Source organism: Gallinula chloropus, assembly GCF_964237585.1.
Source record: "Gallinula chloropus genome assembly, chromosome: 3".
Classification (NCBI taxonomy): Eukaryota; Metazoa; Chordata; class Aves; order Gruiformes; family Rallidae; genus Gallinula; species Gallinula chloropus.
In genome coordinates this window covers 99,639,425-99,662,392 of record NC_140087.1, presented here as the reverse complement: position 1 = coordinate 99,662,392, position 22,968 = coordinate 99,639,425, and the positions used below count along the sequence as shown (strand labels likewise).

Below are 22,968 nucleotides of genomic sequence, written 5' to 3'. Positions count from 1 at the left end.
GGATACTGGTGTGGAGAACCAGCACTGGGTTTCCTGGATGACCACTAGGAACATTTTCCTTGTCCTTTCATCATCAGAGTTCACTATATGCCATCAGCCACAGATATCACTTACACAAACCTGAGCAGGCAAGCTTGTCTTTATGTCCTCAGTGCAATAAACTACACTTAAAGCAAACATCTAGGTAACTTTTCACTCCTTATTTTGCCTATCTTGGTTTTGAAACAGTACAGTAACTACAGATGGAATGAAACATTTAGATAGGGTTCTTCATTGTATGGAAAATATCTAGGGAGAACTCCAACTCTTCTAATAAAGGTACCTTTGGTTACTGAGCATTGAAAAGTATCTCAATGTTTTGCAACATTTTTTGCATAAACATTTTCAACAAATTTGCTAACAAAAAAATTTCACCAGATGTGCCTATGATAAACTCTCAAAAAAAAAAAACCATTAACTCTTTTTGTCCTTATCCTTAAGGTGAAATAATTAATATGGAAATTACCCAAAAGTGAGAACATATGTTAAAAAGCAAGAGCTCTTTCTAGCTTGTGGTAGATTTAACCTATTAAACTAGATTCAACCTATTAAAATGGAAAATATCAATACATACATACATAGCAACAGATGTCAGTTATTTTTAATACAGTGAATTAACTTGAGAAAGCATCAAACTGAAACTCACAGTCAAGAAAAATTAAAGATTCTTATGTTGCCAAAGTTCTCATCTCTGAGACAGAAGCACCGCTAAACGAGGATAGGGTAGTTTAGATCACGGCTTTGAGATAAATTTCCACAATGTTATACATCTTCTTAATTTCCACAATCCTATACAGTGTACCTGTTCTGTCATTATCATTGCACACAAATTTTGACCTCAGCCTGTGAAGATTCTTGATGAGACATGAAAACAAATTTTGTAACTACCACGATAAAACCCGATAAAGCTAACCATAATTTTCAAACAATACACAGAATTGCACAGATTAGCAGAATTTAACACTTATTTTTTTTCAGTATGATAGTTCATAGCTTGCATTGACCTTCAAGCAAAAAGCATTAGAACAATAACTCATTTTTACTTCAGATTTTTAGTTATGTTGAGGGTCTTTACAAACCTGTATATCTGTTAAACATCTATAGAATAGTATCAATAGAAACAGTACCAAAACTGTAAATCTGTGAAAGGAATGGGTGGCTATTTAAAATAAATTTGTTGGGATGTAATAAAGGAAGTTATAACCTGAGTTTAAAAACGGTAATTTAGTTCATACCTTGATAAACAGCTTTGAATCCTGGTGAGCCAATGCTGTCATCAGATTGTAAATGAAGCCACATCTGGTTGCTCATGCTTACAATAAGATCAGGAACACTAGATCCAGTGAGTCTGTATGTAAGACAAATTGCAAAGTCATTCAAAGAGGAACACATTACTACTACTACTTAAAAAACAAACAAACCCTAAAAAAACGCTTTTAAGTATTTAGGCTTATATAAAATATATTACCGGTTGTTCTGATCAGCTGTTTTTTATCATTTAAAAAAACCCCAATTTTATATGGATTAGAACAAAGTGAAGTTATAACAAAAAACACATTTTGAATTATCACATTCAAGTTAAGAACAATTAAACACTTTTAATGAAGCTGTTCTTTAAAACTTTCATTAGGCAGTTAAGCTATTAGAGATGTGAGAGACTGTATGACTTGCATAGTTTTCCCTTGTTTAGATTAGAAGTGCTTTTTGCCATGGTTTTTGAAAGTTAAGAAAGTTGATTTGCACACCTTAGAGCACATGTGTCCAGGAGTACTTACTGTAATCTCACAGAATCACTAGGTTGGAAAAGACCTTTGAGATCATTGATGCCAACTGTACCTGTCCTCTACTAAACCATATCCCTGAGCACCTCATCTTTTAAAAACATCCAGGATTTGTGACTCAACCACCTCCCTGGGCAGCCTGTTCCAATGCCCGATAACCCTTTCGGTGAAGGACTTTTTCCTAATGTCTAATCTGAATCTGCCCTAGTGCAGTTTGAGCCCATTCCCCTTCTTGCTATCACCTGTCGCCTGGGGGAAGAGTCCAACATTCATCTCTCTACAAACTCCTTTCAGGTGGTTATAGGTGGTGATAAGGTCTCACCTCAGCCTCCTCTTCTCCAGGCTAAACAATCCCAGTTCCCTCAGCCACTCCTCATAAGCTTTGCCCTCCAGCCCCTTCACCAGCCCAGCTGCCATTCTCTACACACTCCAGGACCTCAATGTCTTTCTAATCAGTTCTAGGCTCATGTAGTCTATTCAAATAATTCACACTGATCTCTTATATTTAAGGTGAAATTGCTATTTCTCATACAGCACTGTGTGATAGCTATGTATAGACCTGTATATTTTAATATATTATAAATATATTATAAATATATTATTATTAAATATGTAATGTGTATTTAATATATTTAAATATATTTAATATTTTCAATATTCAACAACAGACGTTATTGAATCCCACCATGAAACCTTAGGCCTTCTTGGTAATATCCTTTGTATATCTATAATTCTGGTATCTTAATGTAAAAAAAGATGTATGTCAAAAATTATTAGGAAAAAATACCTTTGTATATTACTTCTTAACATTGAAAAAGGCCTACCATCTTTCAAAGGTAGTGGGAAAAGTAACACATAAAGTGGCTGCAGAATATCTCTATCTCAGCTGTTAACAAACATGACAACAAAAAGCATCATAAGAAGAGGTCATCTGCCTTGAACTCCATGTTGACCTTTGGGGATGGAGGCTACAGGTAGCTCAGTAACTATTTTATATAAGAAAACAGTAACAATTTCTTTTTTGTTTATGTAGACTCTGTTTTGCTCAGATAGGTTACATGCTGAATTCTCTGTCTTCTAAATCTCAATCATTTACTATGATTAAAAAATGCAAATGAGATAAGGAAAACAAGTCATGCCAAACTCAGATAGGGTGTCCCAGAGGAAGAATTTCTCGAGAAAGAAACCATACAGGAAACAGAAACCAGTATTTGGATTACTCCACAAACATATTTGAACATCATCAACCAGTTCTTAATACTTTTGCAACGCAAATGCAAAGACATAATAAAAGAAGACTATGAGCCGACAGCAGGTGAGAACTAATGAACCATGAGGCAGGCTACGGGAATCTTCTCTAAAATATCATATGAACAAGAAGCTGTACATCCCGTATTTAAAATGTTTTTATTTCATACTCTGATATATTGAAAATAATGTAAAATTTTAAAAGTTTCCCACTCAAAAGTCAGCAAAATCTGCCTTTGTGACATGAAACCACTGAATAAAACAAAGAATACTGTTAAATCATAAACACTTTTTGTGCTTTCAATACATGAAAATATTTTCCTTCTTTGGGGTAAATTCCTTTTGATTGTCCAAGTTTTCTTCTTTTAAACAAATAGTTTTACAGTATTGTACCATTCTTCAAAGATGACAAGTCACTATGCACTTTGTGTGTAATACTTTGGAAAAGCAAACACATCACAAAGCAAAGCTCTGAAGGTTTGACTCTCTAACATATGATCAACAGTGTCAGCAAATGAGTTTGGTTTTTTGTTGTTACTGGGTTTTTTTGTACCAACTACAGGACAGTGGATTGTTTCTGAAGCCCTCGATATGTTTCCAAATTGTATGAACAGAAAAGAAGGATAAGGATTTACTAAAAAAGCATTTCTCTGTCATACATGGCTGTGTATTGAAACAGCTGACATAGGCAGCTGGCTTTGAACCGCTAATTTGCGATTTCTTCTTTGTATCAGGGGAAAAAATACAAGAAAAGTTAAAAGATTAATGTTTTAAGGGCATTTCAAAAAAGGAAATTAAGTTTTAATGTAACTGCTGCAAGAGAAATATAAATCATAGCATTTCAAGGCAAAGAAGACTTTCTAAAGCTAAGTGTTATTTTAATTTGGAAGAATTTAAGAATACAAAAGAGGCACTGCAGAAAAAGTTCTGATTGATAATCTTCATCCCACAGATGATTATCACTAGTGAGTTATTTTGTAAGGGGTAGTCAGTAGTTCCCAGCCAAACTCTTTTAAATAGGAGAAATAACTTCAGTCAAAACTTTAAAGCATAAACATATTTAGATTAATTTTCATTAAGTTGTATTGCTGTATTTCCAGAGCTAACCATCTAGGCATACATAACCCATAAAATAATATATTTGAATTCTCATAAAGTAATTCTTACAGATGAAGCAATCTTAAAAAAAAAAACCCAACATAAAGTTGATGGCCACATCCTCCTATAATTAAGCTGTTTGTGATAAGATTTTTCTAAAAGGTTTACTATAAATAAAAAAACCAGACTGCTTTAATAAACCAAGAACAACATGTGCCAGTCAAAATACAAACTACACTGTCACAGAATCGGGTTACATCAATTTAAAATAATTTGCTCTTCATGAGAAGAACATTTAAACATCAGTATCCCTTCCTATTCCCCTCTAGCTGTAGTGCCACAATTTCAAGGTTTCAGAGATAATTGCTAGTGGTCAAGAATTTGGACACTATAGAGAGCTTGGGTGAGATCAAATCCTTTCTATGTATTTGTCAGCCCCCTCAATCTTTTCCCCATCAAGTATTTAAAGGTACTGTGTTTACTGACCTGCCATTAGCCAGTTTCCAATGTTCGTTGGATGGATGGCCTGTAAACATTTTGGCCTAACTAGGCTGAGGCTTGTGTGTTCAGACCTGGCAATTTTATATGGTGGGAAAAGGTTCAAATCACTTAGAAATTAATTTTGGATTTAGAAATTTGTTTACTTTTACATTTTTATTTTAAACACTATTGTAAAAACTATAAAGTTTCAGAATCAAATGTATGAGTTTCTACAGTGATATGTTGTGATATTTCTGCAGAAATTCTGGCATTTAAGCTGCTAACAGAAACTTGCTCTAAATAAGAAAAGCTGTATTATTTTTTAAGAGATCCTGAGAAACTATAAATTAAATGTAGCCAGAAAAGTCCTTGCTATAGATTGCTTTATTCCCCTGAGAGGAATAAAAACCTGCAAGGTGCTGCTCAAACCTCATTTAATACAATAGCAGTTATTAAAACCAACTAATAGAAAATTTTGGTAAGAAAATCACTTTGACATTTAGTTATGAGCTTTCTCATGATCATGGAGTCTACAAGTTGACCTAGTGTTTTATGAGAAAAGTTATTTTGCATCCACAGAAGACCTCTCTCAAAAGCAAGTGAAATGGAGCATATCTGTGATGCAGTTTAAATATAATGTATTTCATAATGCATGATACAATGCAGTGTTTAATGACTGCAAAAACTGTCACAATATAAATTAAAAATTATGACTAATTATTGTGATGCTGTAAATTCATACATGGGCCTTTCTGTGTTTCCACTGTATTTAAGTTATTAATCATTTACTTCCTCCAAGTATTTTCAGGGTTATGCTAATGTGCAAAATACTTCAAAACAAAGAGAAGATAATTCTAATTGCACAGACCTTGTTTTTATAAGAGATACAATTTAAAGATGGAAGGACCAGAACTATACTGTAATTCTAAGTTAGAATGTGGAACAACAAGGATAAAGCAGTCATTATTTTAGCCAAAATACATACTAAAAGTGCTGCAGATCTCTAGTGAGAACACTGTACTAGCTCTAGAAAGGCCAGTAATAGATTCTGAAGTGGACATCTGCCACAGAAGAAGCAACACGTGACAAGAAGTTTCCCAGGAAATTTTTTGAAGTTCTGTACTTACACATAAAGCACTGTTCTGGTATCACCAACTTTCCCAGCATCTCCAACAGTAAGAGTATCATAGCCTCTTTCCAGCTCAAACTCTTCAAAAGCAAGCTTTATGACCTATTAAAATTAAATAAGTAAGTTATTTCTAAACATACCCATGGGATATCTGATCTTTTTTAGTCTTAAGGTATTTGGTTACCAAAGTCACATCATGAAACACTCTTTCATTATATCATGTAGTCTTATTTGATTTCAGAAAGATACAACAGAAAAAGCAGAATTGGAGAATTTCTGTATTTTCTGTGACCAAGAGCAAAGTCTTTGTCATAGTCTTTTAGTGGTGTCATACACTGAAGATGCCAATCGCCTCTAACTGGTGCTAGTTGTTATTATTGAAAATTTATTACAAACAACAGTAGATATTTTTACTAGAATAATTATATAAAAATATATATTATACATAGTATCTAAAAATTATATAGCATAATATTGCAAGTATATGATGTTAAAACTTTCTCATGTGTTGAATTATACACCAAAAAGTCTGCATGTATGTATTATCAATTCATAAGAAGATGAAGGAGGCACAGAAATACAAATGCAGAAATAGCCTTTATATAAATTAGTAACATTATAATTTCACTCCATGTGAATTCATGTATTTCCCAGAAAATTAAAAATGTATCCTTCAGAATTGCTTTAAAAAGTATTTATAATTTACTGAACCTGTAAATTTATATGATAAAATGATGTATGAAAATGTTTTTAGTTTTGTACAGCAGAACACTTAAGACGTGTACTTTTTAGAGTTCTGTACTGGTGAGAACTAGTTGTGAGTTATATGCATATATGTATATAAGCACACTGCCCTTTTTTTACATTTTGATATCAAGGTTTCTGTAGACATTGCAGTCACAATGATCTTCATACTCAATTTTCCAGATACTCCCAGGCAGATTTTCACACAACTTCAGCCACTGCATGAAAAAGCCATGAAATTTTCACCTGTTTTGCAGCTAGAAACAATATTCGGGTCAGATTTGGGCTTTCTGAATCGGCTCTATCATGCCGCTATTTTTGAAACAACATGTTGGAAAAAAATGGTTTCCATTCATTCAAGTTTTTTTCTATCTGATCTTCATGGCAGAATTCATTTTATTCAAACCTAGCCCTGTAAAACAGCAGCATCTAACCCAAGCTAGTTGTTTAAACTTTCTCAGCATTATGAAAGTCAGCAAATCTCATTTCTCTGTGTTGGAATGGGTAGAGTCCAGTTCTATTAACTTCAGAGAGGAATTTAGACTACTGGAGTAGATGAAGTTTACTTTGAACTATATTCCTTCAGTTGCTAACACAAAGAAAACCCATTGATCTAAGACAACATATTGCACCTTTGCTATAAATTCACATCTTGCTTTTCATACCTTGCTTTGACATCTCTGCTACTTCTATGTTTATGTTTTTTAAAGTATGCTAAAATTGACTCCAAGAATAAGTCCCCTTTTATGTTTTAAAATGGAGTTAATGTTTACAGGAGTGTCATTAAAAGTAAAAAAGTGGGATGTTTAAAGAAAAGCAGAATGGTCCTAAGATACCCATAGGTATGAAAAACATCACTAAAAGAAACATTGTGTAATTAATTTGACAACAGGTCAGAGAGTTTTTCGATGTTTGTGTTGGGTATTTTTGTGTGTGATCTAATATAGATTCTATATAGTATATTTTGCAGACCTGACACATTTTGAGATATAGTGTACTGCATTATCTACATTAAGTTTCATTAATAACAAGAATTTGCCGTAGATAGAAATAATATGTATTTCCATCTGCTCCTGACATACCTTCCAGTGTTCCTATATTGTAAAAATGGTTAACATGAAAATTTCATTACTAAATCAAGACTAAAAAAGCCAAAGAAAAGCAAGAAAAATATGTAGAAACATAAAAGCAGGCTTGTTTCTGGCAATAAAATATAACGACATATATTTGACTTTTAATTGGGTTGGGAACCTGATAGAATATTCCATAAGAAAATATGGTAATTATTTAAATATGCTCCATTTGGTTGGACTCACACACTCTTTTACATTGCAATTAAAAAAGTGAATGTTCATATCTTTAATAATAAAGTAAGTGACAAAAAAGTTATTCAATACAGAACCATAAATGGAAGGTTTAAAGACCTCGAAAGAAATGTCACAAGAAAAGCTTCTTTATTGGAAATACATTGCCTGTGAAGAAATATTAGGCAATTAGACAACACCTTGTGCTCTTCACTTGCATGCTAATTGTTATTCTATGCTAACACAAACTGCACTGGAGAGACATTAACGTGTTTGAGAGTTAAGAAGTCTAACTTCAAATCCTTTAATCTGATTCAAAACCCCCTGAATTTTACTATGTAAACATTAGGCACCCATTCTAATCAAGTCACATTACTTGTCTTGAGGTGGCCAAACTGCCATTCAGAGTTTCCCTTTACATTGATTAGATGGGGATTTTTGAGACTAATGCTTACACAGACATATTTAAATAAAATTAGTTCCTCTGTAAATAAAGCTTTACAACATCAGGCTTTTTAAGAATTTTTTTAGATGGAGGGAAGGTTGTTTGTTGATCTATTTATGAGAAAGAATATAAGACAGATTTGTATGGATATAACTATGAATACAGAGTGAAGAAAACTTAAAAAGATCGAACCAATATCAGCAAGAGGAATACATGGTTGTATGGTTAAATAATATCATTTATAAAGTCAGGAGAAAAAAAACAGCTCCAAGACACTTTTCCAGATTCAATATTGGTTTGCAATTAAAAAAATCCAGTAATACTAATATGATCATCATCATTAAATATGCTTACTCTGAACTGATTAAAATAAAGAATTTGTTTTCATTAAGAAAAAATTGAAACACAAAAATCACTTCCAAAGCTATTATATTTATTCCTGCATGATCCATTATACTTCTTACAGAAGAATAACCTTGTTCGCTTTCTGAAATGTTTGAGACAAAATTCCCTTATAAGCAATTCAGAATGATTATTCGTGATTAGATAAATAGGCTGTGAAAACAAAGCTTAAAAATATGAGACACCTATGGAGGTATCTAATGGAAGTTCTACAAGTGAATTTCCTAATTACTTTTTCCTTAGAAGCATTTTCCTTCATCCCAGCAACTCACATGCTTTGCCTGTCTGCTGGCATAATTGCTACAGCAAGTCATGGGGAAGGGCAGAAATTTCTGTATGGACATTCTTTCTGGCAAAAGCAGTGGGGAATATGACAAAAAATCATAGCATCATAGAATTGTCTTGGTTGGAAGACAATTGGACCCTTTAGATCATCAAGCCCAACCATTACCCTAACTTGCCATCCACTACTAAATCATGTCCCTTCAGCACCACATCTAACTGTCTTTTAAATACCTCCAGGGATGAAGACTCCACCACTTCCCCTGGCAGTCCCTTCCAATGCCTAACAAGCCTTTCTGCAAAGAAGTTTTTCCTAATATCCAATCTAAAACTCCCCTGGTGTAACTTTACGCCATTTCCTCTTGTTCTATCACTTGTCGCAAGGGAGAAAAGGTCAGTCCCCACCTCTCCACAACCTCCTTTCAGGTAGTTGTAGAATGCAACTAGGTTTCCCCTCAACCTCTTTTTCTCCAGACTAAACACCTTCAGTTCCCTCAGCAGCTCCTCATAACATTTATTCTCCAGTGCCCTCACAAGCCTTGCTGCCCTTCTCTGGACATGTTCCAGCACCTTAATGCCTTTCTGTTGTGAGGGCTCTGAAATTGAACACAGTACTCAATGTGCGGCCTCATCAGCGCTGAGTACAGGGGGACAATTACTTTCCTAGTCCTAGTAACAACACTATTCTTAATAGAGGTCAGGATGCTGTTGGCCTCCTTGACCACCCGGGCACACTGATGGCTCATATTCAGCTGGCTGTCAATCAACACCCCAAGTCCTTCTCTGTCATGCAGCTTTCTAGCCATCCTTCCTCAAGCTTTGGCGTTATGATGACCCAAATGCAAGACCTGGCACTTTGTTGAACACCATGCAATTGGCCTTGGACCATTGATCCAGACCGTCCAGATCCCCTCTGTAGAGCCTTACTACTCTCAAGCCGATCAACATTCCCACCTAGCTTGACATCACCTGTGCCCTCAATCCCCTCATCATTAATAAAGATATTAAAGCAATCTCCTTTTCACCAACTAAAAAGCCACAAGAAAGTCTGTATCAGATTTCAATGGTGAGAGGATAATGACTCTTTTTAGTTACAAGTAATAAATGCAGAGGAATGCCTTATTGAAATATGACCACAATACTGAGACCATGACAACAGTAAGCAGGAAGAAAATACATTCATGGGAACATGTTCTAAAATATAAGGGTTTGGGTTTTTTTTAAACACAGATCTAATGAGATTCTTTAAGAATGCAACAGCACTTCTCTCTCTTCTCTCAGGATCATACAAATAGAGAATTTTTTAAATAATGGCATGAATTAGATTATAAATATAGTTGTTGGGTATGTCTTACTGCAAGTGTGCAGATTTGTAACTGGGTTTCAGTTCACAAAAGTCACCAATGTAAACAAAAACTTATTAAACAAAAAACATCAGAGTGATACATTGAACAAAGGCTGAAGGATTCCACTATGCCTGTGATGGTAATTCTGTTGTGCTTGCTTTGTGCTGACTTGAGCAGCTTTTAAACTTTTGCTGCAAACAGAAAGGAGATAAAAAAAAACCTTGAGCTATTGTTGTGTAATGGAACAGAGTGTATGGCTATTAAAAACAGAAGGGGGAACATGAAACTAAAAAGGACTGCAAGGAGCCTCAGATAAGAATGCAACTAATGACAATACTTCACATCTGTGGTGCATGGGTGAAGATAAATTAGCAAGAAACTAGTCAAAACTAGGTAACCATAAGAGAAGAAATAAGCCACCTAGAGTAATCCACACTGCACATGCTTCAAGGTGAAGTTTGTGTAAAAGGACACTTCTAAACAACTACTAGGGACCTCAAAGGACCACCAAAGATACTTAGAGACTTAAAAGTGTATGTGCAATGAATATGCAAATATTATAATTGCTTCCAGGAAAGTAAATGAATATGCATGTCTTAGAAAGATACAAGCTTTTGCTCTCACAACTAATGGTATTCAAATTAAACTGGAGCCATCCACTGTGCATCCGGTGGTGCAGTAAAGAATGCCTAGTTCCTACAACTCCAAAATTGAGTCTTAGAGAGCTCCTTAACTGACTTTTACGATAACAAGAGAAAATATTTACTAAACTTACAAATTTACTAAATAACATCAGGAACTTTCAAACATTTTAGTTTTTCACAACAGATGTGTCAAACACAGCCAATGGACCCCACACAGCTATGCTGCTTGTTAGCCAAATACTTACTATGTCAGTAACTAAAGAAGAAACCTAAGGACCCAATGTATCTTCAAACAACACAGTGGTGTCTTAATTAGAACCTGAATGCAATCCCCTATAACTATGGTTTTTGTTAACATATCCACTAAAGAGTGTGAAACTGGTTACTGCCTGTATTGGTTTGGGCTAATTTTCTTCAAGCATCTTGTGTAGAGCTATTTTTTTTTAAGTTGCAATGAAAAGAGTGCTGATAACACAGGATGTTTTAGTTGTTGCTGAGCAGTGCTTGCACAGCATCAAAACCTGCTTCTCACATTGACCTTCCAGTGAATCAGCTGGTGGTGCACAAGAAGCTGCAAGGTAACGCAGCTGGGACAACTGAGTCCGACTGACCAAAGAGATATCAAATATCATATAGTGTCATGCTCAGCAATAATGGCTGGGGAAATAAAGAGTAAGGGGGGGCAGGAGTTGGGGGGCGGGGGGTGTGCATTTGGAGTTATGGTGTTTGTCTTCCCCAGGAACTGTTCTGTGATGGAGCTTTCCTGGAGCTTGCTGAACACCTGCCTGCACATTGGAAATGGTGAATGAATTCCTAATTTTACTTTGCTTGTGCACACAGCTTCTGCTTTACCTATTAAATTGTCTTTATCTCAACCCATGAGTTTTCTCACTTTGCTACTTTTAAGTCCCTCCCATCCCACTAGAGGGGAGTGAGAATATGTCTGGGTGGGGCTCAGCTGCCACCTTGCCTACTGGGATTAACACACAACACTGCCTAATATAATGAACAAGTTGTTCCTATGCTATGTCTCCTATTACCTACAGTTCCCTCTATAGGCCTTTCCACCTCTATTCACATTAATAAATTCAATGGTCCAAAAAGATAAGAACGATGTTGTTTTGGACTTTCTTTGTTGTGTTGTTTTGTTTTCTTCTCATTATTGCCTCTGGAATGTTAGAGGATTATTTTTTTTTTGGTGGGGGTGTAGGAAGGAGGAGTGGTAACTGTCAGTTTTATAAACAATTTACTCAGAAGATATCAACGTGCTTTACAAAGGACTGCAGTCCTTATTACAATTTTAGACTGAAATATAGAGCCATAAAGTAAGTTGCAGAAGACAACTCAATAGTCTGAGAAACAGTAGTATCCAGATTCCTAATTATTTTCTGTGCTTACTAGACAACAACACTGTCTTCCTGGAAATAATAAAGAAGTTTATTTATTTGGGGGCTTGTATGCAATACAAGAAGAGAATTATGTTTAACTTAATTGTTATTTAAATATCTATTTGATAGAAAGGCAGTGGAGGGGATTATATTAATTAGACATATAATATTTTACATTTCTTTAGAAAGCATTTTAAGGATTCATCTACAAGAGTCATGACCTGTTTAATTATTATCATAAAAGAGAACATGGATCCAAAATCATAAACAATTTAGCAGTAGATTAGTTGTGATTATAATGTGAACTATGTATTGAGTTGAAATTATTAGTAAATGCAAAAAAGCAGAAGTGAAAAATTATGACCTATAAAAAGATTACGAGATTGAAAAAAAAATTACCATTTTTACATATAACAATCTTGTTTATTTTCACAGTTTTGCCTAAATTTCACTCAGTAGTCAGACTGGCCCAAGTGATACTAGTGTCTGATTCAGGATTCCTAAAATATAAGCTGATACTCGAGACTGCAAAGTGAAAGCCAACAAAACACTTCATTTTTTCATATTCAATAAGAAAAGTTTCTTCTTTTGATTCAAAGACCTTAAAAAGGAAACTATTAGTAACATTAATAATTTGACATAGATACAGATGCAATTAATAATATGACAAATAAATAATCTATAACTCCAAGGTGAAAATAGCTTGTGTCCAACCAAAGAAAAAATAGAGGCTAAAAAGAAGGGCCTGTCCTGCAAAAATTTAATTCCCCACATTTTTGTTGAATTACAGCAAATTTACTAAAAACACTTAGATTGTTCTGTTTCTTATTTTTAATAAATGTTGAAGGCTTAAAGTAGTACCTTTATCCAAAGAACTGCAGTTCCTTAAAATGCAATTACAAAAAGAAACTTGCTTATTTTTCAATATTAGAATTATGATTTATACTTCTCATTCTCAGAAGCATAATAAACAAACATGGTAGAAGTTATGTAAAGACAAAACCTAAATAACAGTAATAATAAATAAAATAATAGTAATAATGGGAAAGAATGAAATAATAATAGTATAATCACAAGAATAAATTAAAAAAAAATAAAAATAAACAAAACCCATCACCTTTTTAAATCCAGTTATTTGCTTTACAATGATTATCAACAGCTGCTTTCCCCATGCCCCAAACATTTTTCAGTAAGTAAAGAGAGATTGACTTTTTCCCTTTTCATTCTTTGGATTGCCTATGATAACACAGTGTATTCAAGGCAATGAATGTATCTAACATAGTCATTTCTCAGCAAGTTAACTAAGGTCAAATAATTTGAGATATTTGAAAGGAAAAAAGAGCAATATTCTTACGAAAGTAAGTTTATTTTGTTTATGTAACGAAGACTGAGAAATAAATTGATTCTGATCTTATACCAGTCCTACAAGGAAGAACTTTCTAATCATGTACATATGCACAGAGAGAGAGAGTGTGTAAGAGCAGACATAGCGTGGCTGGAAGCTGCAATTAGAAAAAATCCAACCAATAGAATTAACTGAAAAGATTAAAATAATAAAACTGTTGTTACACTAAAGCACCAATTTTACTGGTAGCTGTTGACGATGTAAAATAGTTCTATAATAGAACCACAGTAAGGCAATGAGCACATTATTTAACACAACTTTATTTCTTTTGTAGAGGAAGACATGCCAAAAAACCCACTATAATGATGGATTTTAAAGTTAATGTATCTGACATAATCTGTTAAACAGTCAAATAAGAAGCCTGTTGCCAAGTCACCTTTTAATCTTTAGCAATAGTGTCTAGACATCCATCACATCAAGTTTCAGTGTACCATCTTAAGTACTAAGATATTTTCCTTCTCCTTTGGTTTGTTTAAATAATCATATAAAGCTTTAAAAGCTAATATTTAAATCGAGTATGAGAGCACAATTAATGTTTCACAAATTTATGTGAGCCATATTTTTAATGAACCAGCTTGATTTGTCTGAAAATTATTATAAAAATTAAACCAATAACAAGCAGAATTGCAAGAGTAGACAAACATTCATATGTTGACAGTAAAATGTTAGCATTCATAACTTTGGATTATTTTAGAGAGGATTCTCAGATACAGTACAACGTTCTATTTCTCATTTTCTGCCAAAGGAAAATGCCAAGAATGTAGTTTTCAGTTTTGCTCCTGCTGCTACTCCAACTGTCAGAGTATCAGTGGGAAACAAATATGAATGTGCCAGCTTTAAAGAAACACTATACACTAATATATATATATATATATCAACAGAACAACGGAAGGGAAGGAAAGCAAAAAATGCATACATTCATTACAACCTTTCCTTGCCATTCAGGTAAAATAATTCCAACTGTGTTTTTCAAAACATTTCAAGAGCTTTTTCTAAAGTGGTGAGCAGCACACATCATGGAGAAGACACGATAACGATAACAGTTAAAAAAAATACTTTTAGATTTGTTGTTCAAAACAAGGCCTAAAAATACTGTATTTTTATTATGTAGTATTTTTATTAAAAATACTGTTCTTTCATTTGATAATGAAAAGCTCCCATTTATCACTTGTTAAAAACAAAATAAATAAGAATAAATGAATAAAGGAATCACCATATCAGGGCTCCAATACAAATAAGGGCTGAGAATTTTGTTTAATGAGCACAAGAATATTTTAGCTCTTAGAAATTCCAGCAGGAGAAATATAATTAGTTTTAGCCTGTTTGACTGATGTCTTCCTTCCTGTAGTCTTAAAGAACAAAAGTAGATATGTGGCTTGATAGAGCACAAGAAGTAAAGGGCTACATGAATGTGGTGGTTCATCCCCAACCAGTGGCTGAGCACAATGTGCCCCTCACTCACTCCCAGAGAAACAGACAGAGCCTCCATAGGTTGGGATGAGGACAGGTTACCATGAAAGGGGAACCATAAGAGCCCACAGCAAATTTCACTTGCACCCAGTGATAACACAGAGGACCTTACTGACCCAACAATAACAGCATGCTGCACAACACAAGGACCAACTCAACACCCCAATCATACTCAAAATGCTCTGGAGGCACACCCCCCCAGCCCCTTTTATGGGGGAGTGATGTCAGGCAGTATGGAAAACAGCCCGGGCTAACCCATCTCACCTGTGCTAACCCAGCTGACCTATGCTGACTGCTTGGGGAGGTTGACTCTGGCATGGCCAGAATCAGAACAATAAAGACGTGTGTACATATGAAAAGTGTCTATCCATTTATACAAACACAAATAATTCTCTAGACAGAGCCCTTGGTAAGAATCTGTAGAGTTAGATCTCATCTCTGCTATTACCATGTAGTACTTCAGGCAATTTATTTTGGGTCCTTGAAAGTTACATTTTCAACAGTATAATTCCTCAAGAGTTTTCTGACATTTTAATTCTTCTTACTTAAACTTCACATAGAACATGAATAAAATATGACAAACATTCAAATTTTGGAGAAGTCAGGAAGCTTGAGAAAGGTGGAAAACTTTTGACCTTCAAAAAGGTCAAAACCTAGAGAGAGACTGTTTACAAGGGCATGTTGTGATAGGACAAGGGGTAATGGCTTTGAGTTGAAATAGGGTAGATTTGGATTAGATATCAGGATGAAAATTTTTACTATGAGGGAAGTGAGGCACTGGAACAGGTTGCCCAGACAAAGCTGAGGAAAACCCTGTCCCTGGTTCAAGACCATTCTAGATAGTGTTTTGGGCAACCTGGTGTATTGGAGCATGTCCCTGCCCATGTCAGGGGGGTTGGAACTAGTTGATTTTTAAGGTTCCTTCCCACTCAAACCATTCTATGATTGTGTTTAATTCTGTATGTCCCAACTCAAACATGATAGTACAAGATAAATTGAGGGAACTCACACACCTTTGCAATGATATGCCGAGTAGTGGAGCTCCAGGAGGTAACACAATAAAGCAGTGTTTGCAGTCATGACATTAAGCAAAAATTCCTTATGAGAATTCTATAACCTTATAGCCAAACTAAGTAGTTTAACTCAAATGGTAATTTTAGCTGAACATGTTGGGTGAAGCCTGCATTTCATGTGTTATTTAGCTATGAAGTCTGTTTTAGAGATAGTTTCCAATAGTAGCAGAAAGGTCTATAAACACCTATTTTCTCTGAGAAGCACAGAACTCGAACTTGAGTATTTCCTGTTGTTATGTTAAAATAGTTGCAACAGCACAAACTGTTTCATTTAGAAGGGTGACAGATCCTGGCTTCACACTGTATTATTGTGCAATCAGGCAACTGAAGTGAATGCTCTGAAAGCCTCCAAAGGTAAAGGGAGATACCTAAATATTTGTAAAAGTAAATGCCTCAGAAAAATATAATGTATCAGTGGAATTAATTTGCTAGAAATGTATACAGTCTCAGAGTTCATCTCCTGTTTAATGCTATTCAGAATAGAAAATTCAAAGGTCTGCACCATACTGAGTCAAGTTAGAAACTCTGATAAAGCATGTACATTACTGGTACTATGTTAATGGAAGATTGTATTTTTGCAAATGAACTTTTAGAAGAAAAACAAACAGTAAATTAGGCTACAGTGTATCCTTCTTTGAGTTAAATTTAAATGCCCACAGTCAGACATTTACAGTCATTTAAGATGCCTTTGCATCTTGCCTGACTCTTAACTGCCTCTCTGGAAGGGTCTGGATTTTCCTGTGTCATCCCTGCTAACCTAGCATGGACATATTGAATACTTGAGCACTCAGAGTAACAGATACCTGCGGATGGTTAAATGCATTGCATCCCTTGTGTCCTGAAGTGTTTGATGTCTTAAGAAGGATATTGTTTCGTACAGAAAACCTCTTAATTAAAATAAGGCATATAAACTACTTATACATATTTAAACATAAAAGGATTTTTTAATATATATGATGAAAATGAACTAAAAAAAAAAATTCCTGTAATAAAAGTGTAGCAATATTAAATTGACACTGTATTATCATAACAGCAAGGTTTTACGTAACTGGAATTTTTTTATGTAACGTTATATACTACCAAGAAAATAAAATACTTTGAGGTTAACCTCATTGTGAGCTTAACAAATGTTTTCCCTTTATTTATGAATGACAAAATTCTGAATATGAAATTTTGGCATTAATTTCCAGATTAAATAAACATTGAAAGTTGCGTTCCCTCCCCCCCAAAATTTTTTTTCCTACTGTGTTTTAAAAACAGAGCTACATGGCTAGTTGGCCCAAATGTGCTTTTGGAATAAGAAACAAACTGTTTTCTAAATAATTTCCTGTATTACTTTAGTAAACCAAAATCCAAGGCTGAAATTCTGAACCTGTTGAAGTAAACAGAATACATAAGGGTTTTTACATTGAGATATCCTCCTATCACTTTGTCTAATACCTCAATCAATTAAAGAGGAAATTGTTTAAATTATTGCCTCACAAATAGTTTAGCTTTCAGAAGTTAATGTCATACCTGTGTTTCAGATCATAAAATTACATTTTTTACAATAAATATTGTGATAACATTCTTTATACAACAAAACTTAAGTAACCTTATATTAAACTAGAACGTGTATTTTTTTACCAGAAAAAAATATATATTTAAACCAAAATAAGAAAAAAAAAATCTTGCTATTTTGGAGAGATTTGAATACCTAGAATCTAGGAATTAGTAAGAATGCTATCATGTGACACCAAACTTTGTAACTTACTTGCTAGGAATAATAAAGAAAGGAGCTATTAGCAGCATCCCACATTCTACCAAGTTATGAAGGGCTGTATCCCATGAGAGGGATCTTAGAATCATAAAATGGTTTGGGTTGGAAGGGACCTTAAAGATCATCAAAAGTTCCACCCCCACTGCCATGGCCAGGGACACCTCTCACTAAACCAGGCTGCTCAAGGCCCCATCCAACACAGCCTTGAACACCTCCAAGGAGGGGGGAGCCACCACCTCCCTGGGCAATCTATGCCTAGTGCCTCACCACCCTCATAGTGAAGAATTCTTTTCTTAATATCCAATCTAAATCTACCTCTATTCTAAAAAGTCCCTCTGCTGCTTTCCCATAGGCCCCCTTCAGGTACTGGAAGGTCATTATAAAATCTCCCCAGAGCCTTCTCTTCTCCAAGCTGAACAATCCCAACTTCCATAGGAGAGGTGCTCCAGCCCTCCAATCATCTTCGTGGCCCTCCTCTGGATCTATTCCAATAGTTCCATGTCCTTCTTGTGCTGGGGACTCCAGAACTGGACACAGTACTCCAGGTGGGGTCTCACGAGAGCAGAGCAAAAGGGCAGAATCACCTCCCTTCTTCATGGAAGCAAGGAAAAATATGAGGAGAAGTGGCACTGAGGAGTTGTTAATGAACAGACTGCAGCCCATATTCCCTACTCCTCTGCACCACCTACTGGGGTAAAATATAGAGGATTTGGGCCGGAGGGGGAAAAAAAAATATAGCGGTTTCTCACCATCCCTCTCTATTTTCAATTGACAATAAGTTGATCTCCCCTGAGTTAGTATATTTTGCCCATGTGAGTAATTGCTGAGCCATCTCCCATCCTTATCTTGACCCATGAGCATTCTTATTTCTCTCTCCTCTTGAAGCGGACAGGGGGAGAGATCAGCTTGGGGGGTACTTAGCAGCCAGCCAAGGTCAATCCACCACAGCCATATAGGAGGACTGTCTTAACACAATACATGGAGACATTAAAATTATTTTTAATAAATTTCTTGTTAAGGTATTTGCATTTAATTATATTAAATAGTAAAATTTGTTCAGTGATCATGGTGAGAAAAAAAGTAATTTCTCCACAAAGCCATAAGAATAATGACAGTGATGACAGCAGATACATTTTGAGCCTTGTTCAGCAATGTTTCTCATGGTTTAGATTTCCAAAAATAAACAGCACAACACAAAAACTAATTACATATTTAATCTTCTTGGTAATAGATGTCAACCTACCTCAGTTTTAAAACCTAATCTCCCACACCTGAACATACTTTCCTATACTTATGTTAAAAATGTTCCTCACATCTGAGTGATAACTGATATATTTATTTTCATCCTGTGCCATGAAATGTATCTGTGTTAAGAGAAAATGGTAAATATGTTTGACTTTAAGGATTACAGGCTTGATTCTTATGTTTTCTACCTTGATTTTACAGCTTTGCATCTGTAAGTACTTGAAGTAGAGCTATTTTTGACCTATATTAGTAAAAAAATGATACCAGAATCAGTGAAGATAATATCTGGTCATTATTCTCAAAACCATATGGCAATCTGCTCAAATATGCAGATAATAGTGCCCTGTAAGAACACATTGGCACAGAATCCATCATTTGGATCTAATTCAAATTAAATATGTGTAAACAGAACAGTTTCTGTCAGTTTGCTTAGGCATCATCTGTAATGAATATACAATGAGGTGATCCTTTAAAAACTCCATTAAAATGTAAAGAGAATAGTAGAAAACGGTAGCTGCAGTTTTACTTTTAAATCATAATGTATAACACATAATAATTTACTCTGGAAAATGTACTGTCAGTAAAATAATGGGGGAAAAAAAAGGAAAAATATCTTTACAGATAAATTTTAAAGACTTTTAGACCAGTTTTAAATAAGCTAACTTGCTTCCAAAGATGAGCACTTAACGACTTTCTTGTTGAAATTCTTATTCTTTTGGAAAAATTAAGATATTGGCTAGAAGCTGAAATACAGTGTAAAATCTTTTTTTCAGACAATCTGAGCCAGTGACCCAGTAAAGAAGATTTTAAGATATGAGAATGGTACAAATTTGACTTACATGGCAATGAAATCTGAAAAAAAAAACCCAAACTTAAGAGGGACTTACAGATTTACCTTTGCCTTTTTTATTTAACTAACAAATATGTTCTTGTCTTCCTGTACTTTCTTCTTTTATTTATATATTACTACTCATTAGCCTTCAAAGAAAAGTATAATCACCCAACATTTTAGAAATATACTATCATGTTAGTTCTGATTTTGAAATTGTAAGGAAGATGACAGTAATACACTCCCATATTTTATTATTAGAATTTCCATATGTTTATACAAATAACAGTAAAGATGCAATATAACAAAAAATACTGTAGAATATCCCCCGAAGTGTAACTACAGTATGCATTTACTATAGGCAGCGTAAATTCTGATATTTGCATTATATTATTTCCTCTTACAGAGGTCCAGAATGAGGCTTTGTAATGAAGTTTGTGGGGGAAGGGCATTTATAAATCATGTTCAGGTTTAGTCTTCACTAAAACTGATCTTCTCAAACCAAACCAACAACATTTTATCAGAGAGCTTGAGAAAACATGATGTAACCATGTCCCAGCACTTCATAAGAAAAGCAGAGCACAAAATATCCCTGAGGGCTAGAACTGTTTTTTAATACTTGAGCAAGAAAAGGTATTAAGTCTTTCTAACCTGAAAAAAAAAATCAAGATAAATTAAAAAAACCCACATTTTAGTGTGTGATAAATGTTGCCTTTACACCTCTTCTACATTTAATAATATACTGACGGCTTTTTTTTTTTACATGAAGACAAGAATTTATGTCAATACATGTAACATGGCCTTTATTATTAGCGATAGGATAGGGTAGAATAGAGTAGAACAGAACAGAGTATTTCAGTTGGAAGGAACCTACAACAGTCATCTAGTCCAACTGTCTGACCACTTCAGGGCTGACCAAAAGGGTATTGTTATCAAGAACATGGTCAAAATCTTTCTTAAACCCTGGGGGCATTGACCACCTCTCCAGGAAGCCTGCTCCAGTGTTTGATCAGCCTCTTGGTAAAGAAATGTTTCTTAATACCTTGTCTAATCCTCCCATGACACAGCTTTGAACTGTTGTGAGTAGACATCAGCACCTTCCCTTTCATTTCCTCTCCCCTGGGAATGATACCCTTAAATGACAAAAGGAATAATGAAAGAACTATGATGTGAAATACACTCAATAACAATGCCTAGCTTCCTGCTTTTCTCAGGTTGGACCATAATCACATCTTTTGACAAAACGTGTAGGTTATCTACATCCTGGATGAGAGTGACACTGGAGTTTAAACATAAGCATGGTTAAACCCTTGATAGTTGCCTAAGGCATAGATTATTAATGGCCTATTGAAACATGTGTAACAGCAGATGAAAAGGTGTATAGCAGACATGAATTAAAAGCATTGTACACATGTAACTGGATTTTAGGTGTGAATTTTCAAGCCTTGAAAACCACATCCTTGTTCATTCCCAGTAAGATCTGACTGTTCTATCAGGCAGATGAACTCAGCGCATACTTAAGATATGTACAGTGATAAAGCATATTATTAAATGCATCAGATACACAGAGCAGGAAGAAATTCTGTTCTTCGGAATACAATGAATTAGTAGCACCAAACACAATAGCTATAAGTACCATACATATATAAAAACATAAAGTCCATACACACAAACAAATAGTCAAATAATTAAGACAGAAAAATATGCATGAAAGCTTCACCAGGCTTTGAGGGTCATTTGGTTTTTACAGTAAAATATTTTACTTCTGAACATGGACTCCTGGAAGAGAAATTTTTGAAAAATATGTGCTGTCATCCTTTAGCTGACAAGTGCAAAACATTTAATGTATGCTGTGAGAGAAGTGAATATAATGAAAACAGTCACTTAGTTACACTATGGCTGTTTTCTTACACAAATAGTAAGTTTAAATACCCTACATATTGGACCAAATGACCACTAAAATGTCAAGTCAGTCACCTGGAGTAACTCTATGTTACATATGACCACAGTTCCAACCACTGGCCTCCGACTACTTTGTAATCATGTAGCCCTCTAATGCAGTACTACCATTCCCAGCAGCAAGCCGCAACCCCTGTACAGAATTTGCAAGGCCTCGGGATTGGTGTATGTCAGGTTTGCCCTGTTTGAACTTTTCTTGTTGTGGCTGCAGCCTTACATATTTCTATGACAGCAATTTCTCCTATTGACCAGATCTCTAAGGCTACTTTACTTTTTTTTTCTCTTGGATAGTGCAACCACAGTTTTATACAGATAGCTGTGACAACTAGTTGTTCTATTAGAATGAGATATTTATGACTTAGACTAAATTGATTGGCATAAGGAAATATGGCTTTCATATAACTGCAGAGGCCTTGAGAAATGGAGAGACAGAATGCAGGCTATATGCGTAGACAGAATGGGATGATACGCAATGAGGTACAGTGCTTGGCACTTTGGACCCTACAACTATAAACCTCTCACCATAGCTCAGAAATGTAGACCTGTAGCTGAACAAAACTTGCCTTAGGGGTAACAAAGAGAGCAAGAACCCAGAATTTAATGTAGATAAAACATACCATATATAGTAAATTTGGATGCAACGTGATCTGTAGCTGCAGATCAATAAAGAAAGTATAAAAGTAAGTTAACAAACAAAAACAAAGAAACCCAAAAAACAAACCAAGACCAAAGTGAATCTTAGAGGAGGAGCAAGAAGAAAGACACAATATCATCATCATATTCATGACAGTGAAAGACTGCAGACACTGATGACATTTTACAATCAGAAGTCCAAAAAGTAACAGTACTTTCAGCCTTATTAGATTAAATTATACTACATTTCTCTGACATATATTGC

General features: G+C 34.8%; 1 protein-coding gene across 1 annotated transcript in view; it reads right to left on the bottom strand.

The window, feature by feature from the left end:
* Positions 1-22,968, bottom strand: part of CSMD1 (CUB and Sushi multiple domains 1) — a gene marked incomplete at both ends in the record, with an annotated part of 1,089,811 nt that overhangs the window by 291,392 nt on the left and 775,451 nt on the right. Inside the window, 2 exons of the mRNA XM_084261313.1 lie at positions 1,275-1,387; positions 5,774-5,877. Of these exons, the coding sequence (XP_084117439.1) occupies positions 1,275-1,387; positions 5,774-5,877 (217 nt within the window). The remainder of the gene's footprint in view (positions 1-1,274; positions 1,388-5,773; positions 5,878-22,968) is intronic.